The 8984-nt window shown below is 37.3% G+C and overlaps 1 protein-coding gene across 1 annotated transcript; it reads right to left on the bottom strand.

The window, feature by feature from the left end:
* Positions 1–7451: 7451 nt before the first annotated feature.
* On the bottom strand, positions 7452–8768 carry LOC128737765 (serine protease Hayan-like). Its single transcript, XM_053832469.1, has 4 exons — positions 8574–8768; positions 8483–8511; positions 8158–8423; positions 7452–8097 (listed from the first exon to the last, which is right to left on the bottom strand). Exons 1-4 carry the CDS (start codon positions 8749–8751, stop codon positions 7656–7658), a joined length of 915 nt encoding a protein of 304 aa, XP_053688444.1. The 5' UTR covers positions 8752–8768; the 3' UTR covers positions 7452–7655.
* Between the last annotated feature and the right edge of the window lie 216 nt (positions 8769–8984).

Raw genomic sequence — 8984 nt, forward strand, 5'->3', positions numbered from 1 at the left:
GGAACAACATGGTGGGTATAATATATTATAATATAATGAGTTGATCAATCGCCGTCCGTGACCTTCCTGTATCCATCCCTGACTCGCTGCCTTTGTGGTACTATCCATAATACCTATAATAGGATAAGTGTTTTTCCCTTCTATGGTAAGAATCCTACGATAGAGTCCGCTTGGCAGTGTTCCTATTTTCAGCATAGCTCTTTAATTCTATCGAACCTTGTATTTATTTACCTAATATAAATAAAAATAAATAATGTTCTGCATATGCTCTTTTTGTTAACCCTCTAGATATACGTTTCCAATAGCTTCACAACTGTTTTTATGCGTACTCACCTTTTGTACCTATACTTACCATTGCGCCAAATCTCCAAAAATTTTCCCTTGTTTCTTTTAATTTTTTAATTTTTTTTTATTTTTATTTTTGTTTTTTTTTATAATTTTTATTATTTATAATTAATTTTATATTTTTTATCTATTTTTTATTTTTGTTTTGTGATTTATACGCTTACTATTTGATATGATTAACTGGATAGATGACTCAGGGTTTGCTCATTTGCTGTTTAGATGTTCAGTTCAAAAAAGTTTAATTGTTAAATGGTTAAAGGCTTATTTTTATGTATCTAAGTGCTTAAATGTTTCACTGTCTGACATTTTAACGATTTAAGTATTATAACCTTTTGGTGGGAGTCTATAGGTTGAAATGTTTGGATGATTGTATGTCTGACTGCTTATTGTTTAAATGTTTGAATGTTTGAATGTTTGAATATTCATATTTTAATTTTGTGATTTGATTGGTTGATTAGTTACACTTGGTTTTCCTGACTGAAATTTTGGAGCGTCTTAGAAGAATACTAAACCTGAAATTAAGGACATAAAGCAAAGTTCCCCCAATCCAAATTCCACCACTGACACCTATTGACGCTATGTCTCAACCAATTATCAACAGCTGAACCCAATTCGCAGAAGGCCTCCCCTGTTCCTCAATTTCATGCTTGATTTACCTGATGAATATTAAATATCAATTATTAAGGTAGGTCGTGCTTGCTACATAGTTATAAAAGAACAAAGAAAACTTGATTAGTTGTTTAGATGCTGAGATTGCTGATTTAATCGAAACCAATTAGTATTATTTGTAACAACTTTTTCAGCATATATTATCGTTCCTGCGCTTATTGTATGCTTGTTATTCTGTAATTCGTTGGTGTACCGAGTTGTATTGAATTTGTCTGTATTGAAGGTTCTGTAATTAAGTTTTATTGAATTTTTATGCTGCCTCTTGAGCCAGCATCAAGACATATCTCGGGAACGATTTCGCGTTGAACAATCCTAGTTCGCTTCCCCAATACTCTGTTGTCTTCCTAACCATTTGCTTCGGTCGCCTTCCGATATCGTTGTTTATCTCTGTCCCCCATATATTAAAGCCTTCCGTTCAGTCTCTTTTCGCCCATATTAAATATCAGCTCCCTTAGCTTATATTTGCTCATTCCTTAGTGCTTGAATTTCTTCCACTTCCCTCTGTGTCATAATCTCCATCTGAGATTTCACTACTTTCGAGCCTATAAATTTCTTCTGCTTTTTTTTTTAATTTTTCTTTGTCCCTAGAAAGTTGCTCCCAATCCAGCATGTTCATATTGTACCGTCCCAAGTCCTGCTTTAGAGACTTCTTCCAGGTATAACTAGGCCTACCTTTTTTTTTCTTTCGAAACTTGAGCTTGTATGCTAAACTTAATGGATGGTTATCCTCTCTTCTCCTAATGTGTCCAAAGTATTTAATGCGTCCCACTCTAACCCTTCTATTGATTGTTCTTCCCGCTAACTCTTTCCTAACGTTCAGTTTACTTCCTTTTTTCCTCCTACAGTGTTGCCAAATGTCTCTTACTATCATTTTTTCGTATCTTGATAATTGTATTCTACTCCTTTTGGTCAACGTGGCTACTTTTGTTCCGTGCAGCATAGCTGGAGCTATAACCGTATTATAGATGAGTCTTCCAATGTCCCAAGGTGGTCTGAACTTCCTGCAAAATTCTACTATAACCTTTGCGGCTTTTGTAGAATTTATGCAACGTTGTCTCGTGGTAGCCGGACGATCCAGTTTGCTCGTTAGGCAAACACCTAAATATTTTATGGCATCACATATGCGGTATTTTTTGCCATTTAGTTCCATCTCCTGATGTATATCTTCTCCCTTCATTGGAATCCTCATAAGAATTTGGCTTTTATTATTGTTAATTTCTAAGCCTACTTCTTCTAAGTGCTTCTCCAAGGCTCTAATGATCAATTCCAATTCCTCTTTCTTTTTCGATAATATCAAAAGATCATCTGCAAACGCCAGTATGCACGGAAGCTTCAGTGTGCCTGTTTTTACGGGCTTAAAGGTAGCAACATTCTCCGCCACTTTCCGTAGAACATCCTGAATTATAAGGTTAAACAAGAAGGGTGATAGCGGGCATCCCTGCTTAATTCCTTTTCCTCGTTTGACCTCTTTCGAAAGTTGATTTTGCCATCTTACTCTCGTTCTTTCTTCCTTAATGCACCTCAGCACTCTATTGATAATGTGAGACGGCACTTCCAGTCTTAGTAAAACCTCTTGCATTTGGTCTAGTCTGACATTATCGAATGCTTTTTTAATATCTAGTGCTGCCACAATGAGCTTCTGCCCGGAATTCCAATATTCCTCCATGATACGGCGTGTTATAAATATTTGATCATCTGTAGACCTCCCTTCTGTAAATGCAGCTTGATACTCGTCCAGCTCCCCTGTGAAACTTTTTAGCCTGTTCTTAACCCATTTGGCATAGGGTTTATACCCAACGCTGCAAAGGCTAATCCTCCTAAAGTGATCGGCTTCTTTTGGTCGACTTACTTTTGGTATAGGTACCTGGATGGATTCTTCCATTCTATTCGGTAGTTCGTTCGAAATCCAGACCTTCCTCCAAATCTCCATCAGCTGTTGAATGGTTTCTTCATCTGCATACTTGATCAGCTCCATTCTAATTCCATCCGCTCCTGCCGATTTTCCGTTACATGATCCACGTATAATTTGACCCATTTCTTCCTTCGTCGGAGGTTCGGTCAGTGGACATGTATCTTCTTGCTCTAGGAATCGAATTTCTGGGCCTTCACTTTCCTTCAGCAAATTTTCCCACACTCTTGCTGGAATATAGGGTGCTTTACCTTTTTTCTTAGACTGGAATTTTTTCAAAAATTGGTAAGACTTTTTTATTCTCATTCCCACATTGAAGTCATTCAATTTTGAATAAAAGTTTCGTATGGTCTTCTCTTCGTTTTCCCTTACTGCCGCCGCAAATTCCTGTTTGCGGTCCTTCAATTTCCACTGCAGAGGTAGCATGTCTGGGAACTTATTTGCTGATCTCAGTGCTTTATTCAGTCTATTCAAAGCTGCTTTCCTTTTGGGCGTTAGAGGCATCTTGCATCCTCGCAAGGCTTCATCTGCAGCTTTTTGTAGTCTTGCTGTCACTGCGTCGTAGGCTTCGCTAACGTTAGATTCCTCTAATTTCACCTCCAGTTTATGTCTCTTCAGGGCATCATGATACCTTTTTCTCACTTCTTGATTTTTCAAAATCGAAGCATCCATCCTAAATGTTTTCCTTCTAGTCCCTCTTCCTTTCTCGGAACTTGTTGTTTTTAAATCCGTAATCAATAGTTTATATCAATAGTAGTACTTTATACATTTATATTACCATATAGCAATAATAAAGTATTTAAAATTAAACAGAAAATGTAATGTTAGCACTGGTGAAAACATACGGTTGTATTTTCGATGAAGTTTGCTTTGTTTAGGTGTCGGGGGAGTTTGTAACAGGTTCTTTGGATTTTATCCATTCGACACGATCTTCTTCAATATCGTCTAGAGTTTTCTTGAGCGTGCTTAATTTTTTTCCTGCATGACCTCATTACTGCGACCAATATCGTTGATCTATTGTGATATCGCCCGGTTTACTGTACAACATGCACGGTATTTTTTGGCTATAACCGCTATTGAATGAGCGATATGCTTATTACATTTTATGGGTGCTTGCGTGTAATGAGGTTTACCCTTCCTTCAATGCCAAATCTACTTTACCCACCTTGCTCCTCAATTGCCAGTACTGTCTCCAATTACAGCCATCCCTGGCGAGGCTGACCAATACATTTAACTATAAGAGTGACTTATTGCACTGCCAAGAGTGCTTTTATGAGGGTCATGTAGAATTCAGCATGAAGGAAGGGTAGTGAGGTGCCGAGGACCCATGCTAAAGTCACTTGGCACTTGGCCTGATCATACTAAGATTTGAACCCATGACCACCCGCTTGTCAAAGCCGACTCGGTAAACTTGCCGCTACAGAGCCCCACCCCCGGTGCTTATTGGTACAAGGGGGGGGGGGGGGGGGCATGTTCCTCACAGGCAACGGTGCTTTCATTCGCGGACAGCACGTGCTGATCTTCACATGGCCGATATGTTCTGAGGGATGTTTCATTCTCATCCAACGATGGATTATTTAACACTTCTTGATTCTAGATCGTTGGACGTGCTAAGAATTTCGTGTAGTTAGTCAACGTTATCTGGGCTAAATGGATACAAGCCACAGATACGGAAGCCATTGATAATGTTAGACATGCTGATTCTTTCATTCATGTCGTTCCGAACTACAGTCAGTCCACAGTCATGAGTCACACATAATTATGGGTCATTTTAGCTTTATCTGCCGATTAATTCTTCATTATTTCAGTGTAATTTTACGCATAGGGCTCCTTTTATTCATATCAACCATTAGCCATAATGCATATCAACTCAGCAATTTTATGAAAAAAAGACATTCAAAAATGGTCCGATTTAATTCAAATTTTATGGACTTATTCCTTTGCAGCCAACTTAAGAAACCCCTTTTTTGTCGCTTGAGGTTCTCTTTTCTGAGTCAGTGTGGTCCCAAAAATTCCCATTTTTCGCCACCTTTCTTTCTTTAAAAATTCATAACTTTTGAACCACTGCACAGTGGTTTAAAATGCGTAAAACGCGAACTTCAGTATTTTCAAAGGGAAAATGTGATAAAAAGCTACACTATTATTAGCAAAGTTGTTGTATATCATTAAAGCCAACTTTTGACATGAATAAATTTTTGATTAATCCACCCTAAAGGCAGATAAAAAAATGATTTTTTTCATTATTCGAAAAAACAAAATATGTTCTTCGGCAAACTTGTAGAAAATAAAATTTAGAGAAATTTTGTCGAAGATGCTTTGGTTCTATCTCTTTAAACAAACGGTCTACAGTATGTTTTGTATGATCAACACCTAAAAACTAAAAAGATACACTTCACTCTTTTTGATGGTATTTTAAAGGCCCACTTTGTTCTAGAAAGTTGCTTATATTTTAAAAACACACCATTTTGACCGGGCCAATTGAATTCTATTAGTATTTTAAATGCTGATTTGTTATTATAGTTTCTTTTTTCTGTCAATGAAAGAATTGCTTAGAAATGCACTGAATTGCTGTATATTTTTGATTTTTTCTTTATTTCAATAGCTAAATATCTGCTTCAGCGCCATGCAGTACTCTCTACATTCGGTTAACTTACTATCAATACTGTTAGGTACAAAAAAAACCGGCAAATAGAATAAAAGACGAAAAGATTTCCTTCGGGCTACTTTGGGTTATTGAATTTTTATTCATCTCTTATATTGCATTTTTCATCGCGTTCAATTAGTCCACAGTCATTCATACATACAGCTACGTGGGAAAGTAAATTTGCATCTTTCAACAACTTTTCAGTAAAAACCCTTTGAATCCATTACTGATCTCTCCAAATAAGGAAGGAGGAATAATTTATTCCCACCGGTATCATTTCATATGTGCTATCAGAGTGAACAATTTCACAGTCAGTAATACGATATCAACTGCTTTCGTCGACATCAACAATATGCATAAATTTCAACATACGTTTGTCTGTATCCTCACCTAATATCCCTACCCGTACATGAGGTCGCGGTTATTGACAAGCCGCTCGTCATTGCTTTTGCTGATGCACCAGCACTCAAATTGTAAGCCTCGTCATGGCCAATAATTTAAATTTTAATTGTGTATTATTATTATTTATTAGTGTTCTAATGGTTTTCCACCGCCCGGAAATCGGAAAGACGTCAGTACCGATGCTTCGACTTCCCCCTTTTAGTTGTCGCAAATTCTTTTCTTAAACATCTTACCCGAAACGATTGCTGTCTAGATTTGATACGATCCAATTCTGGGACGAGCCGACATTACAAATGCCTTCTTTCAAGAGTAGACAAAATCGTTCCATCATTGTCAACGGGCGTCATCTAGGTAGATAGATGCATCTGAAATCGGCACGTTGCATTTTATTGCACATTAAGAAATCTGCGTGAGTGCACTTAATTTCTCAGCATGACGCAAATGACGCATCCTTTTTACCTGCTATTATCTTTATCGACTCATAACTGCGCGAAATGGTACCTACAAAGTAAAGTTACCTACCGCCAGGATTGAAAATTGCAATGCAATATGGGAGGAAAGGATTCACGCAGATTTTGTTTATGATAGTCATGCATCAGTCATAAGTTTGAGTGATGTGGTGCAGTCTTCGCGTTCGGTGTCATGTCGAGCCGGCTAGCTGGCACGTCCCTTCTTTTGTGAACGCTTGATGGCTTGTTTTTCCCTGAGAATTTGTGTCAAGAATCCGGCGAAATAATTTCATTAGTCAAACCTAATAAATGGCTGCGGCGCATCTGAATGCGGAAACCGTAGATTATAGAGACAAGCAGAAAAGCATTCTCTTGTTTTGGATGAAAACAATTTCGTTGCTATTACAAGACATTTTCGAGGCATAAGGTTGAAGATGTTTTGTAACTTTGTAAGCGAATGTTTCACCACTTTTTTTTTCGTTAAAACATCTGAAACCACAGTAAACATTTGCTGTAAAAATGAATTAATTTCAATTTGCGTGCAGTATGACTATTTAGCCATTGTAAAATGATTACAAGCCGCATTCTAACTATTGGAAAATATATAATTAATAAGACAATTTATGATTAAGTGGTATAACGTTCTCTTTTTTCAAATTTTCATTTCAGTGTCAAATCGAAACATAACGAATACTGAACTAAGTAATAAAAGAGATCGAATTGATTCCTTTTATTACCGAAGAAAATTACTATTGTATTATTTTTGTAAAATTTTTGTACCCCATAGTCTTACTCTTATTAAAGATGTTTCATCCAGCTTATTCACACTTGGTTTTCGTCATAGAATCCTGTAAAAAACGACAATCAAACACGTTGAACAATTTTGACACATAAAAAAATGTAAAATTCACATCCCCCTGCTGATTGATTGAACTTCTTGTGTCCGTAGAGACATTTCTCTTTTGTTGTTCCATTCTTTTCGAAAAAAAAAACTAAAGCAAAAACTCATTTATTTTTGGAAAAATGACTCAATTTTCTTCGGCGTCTTCTCTTTTGGCTGCTATTTATCATTGCAAACTGACATGCCTGACGTAAATTGATCTGATTTTACGAATATTTTATGATGATTAGGGTGATTCGTTGGTTTATTCAATGGAGAAAAAAATGAAATCAAATTCCTTTGCTATTTTATGCCATTCGCTATATGGAGGGTAAGATTGATCATTCATTTTACTGCTTATTCCTGACCGGGCCAAACAACCGATTCGATCCAGTCGAGGTAATGCGTTATCTTGTTGAAAACTTCCACGTGAACAGTGCAATCGTCGATGTGAACTGTAGGAAGACCGATCACATACACCGTGTTGCCGACGGACATCTGCAGAGGACCCGATGATCTGGCATCGCAAAACTGTATAACCGTACTATTCCGATTATCTCGTACACAAGTCTGGAAGTCTTGCAGACCTTGGCTTAGTTCCGGTAAAGATTGCTCCATTTTGCCTAGTTCATTTCGACATTCCTCTTGTGGAATGATCGGCAGATCTAGCCAACGGAAGGACGGATTCTGTTCCGGCTCAAATTCGAACCATTCACTAAGAACAGCCTTGGAATTTCTAAAATGTTTTTCCGGCCACAAACATGACACGTGACTGCGTCCAGATGGGTCGCTATCGTATCTGCAAAAGCACAACTTGAGATAAATTCTCTTTGCTAACATTTCAAACAACAAAACTTACACAGGATATCGTAGCTTGACAATGGCCACGTTATAGTAACCGGGTTCATCGTCGAATTTCGTATGATAGAAAACTTTACTCACATAACGACGGCCACTTTCGTAGAAAAACACATTCTCTCGATCAATAGTTAGAAACATATGACTGGAGGGATGTTCATCTTTATGTTGGAGCATTTTTAAACATAGCGCCGTAGTAAGGAGTGAATCTGCACTGATGAATACAGCCGGACAGAAGAATGGTTGCTCGGTGGAAAGTATTTTTACCTAATTGCGGTGTCAGAATTATTGCATAAGTTCAATATTTTAACCGAAAAAATACCTACCGGATAAATGAAATTGTTCGACTGACATTCTGCAAAAAGACATCACATGATTATTACAAATTTAACAATTCATTTGTTTGAATGAACATACTTCTGACAGCGATTCGCTTCCTGCTGGTATGGTCATTGTTGAACAATCCCAACGCATGATATCTAGATGGGTGGGTGGAAGTTACATTCGACAAGCTAAAAGTTTGGTTAATTTCACTAGTAACACTAGATAGTACGGTGACACTAAATACAATAAACCATCGGTATGGGAAAAACATGGTGAACTATAACAAATCCGATTGTTTCGGTCTAACTGACCATCACAGACTGAACTGATTAACCGAAGCAGATCGGTCAATGAATCTATGCACAGCTGATAAGAAATCCGCATAGGTGGTAGATCATTATCAGTAGAGAAGTAAACTACATTTCATACAAGCAGTTCTGCTTGTTCGATGTTGCGAGTTTAATTTCATAATAAAATTAATAACAACCGTAAAGGGTGTTTGTG

Source organism: Sabethes cyaneus, chromosome 2 (assembly GCF_943734655.1).
Source record: "Sabethes cyaneus chromosome 2, idSabCyanKW18_F2, whole genome shotgun sequence".
Taxonomy (NCBI): domain Eukaryota; kingdom Metazoa; phylum Arthropoda; class Insecta; order Diptera; family Culicidae; genus Sabethes; species Sabethes cyaneus.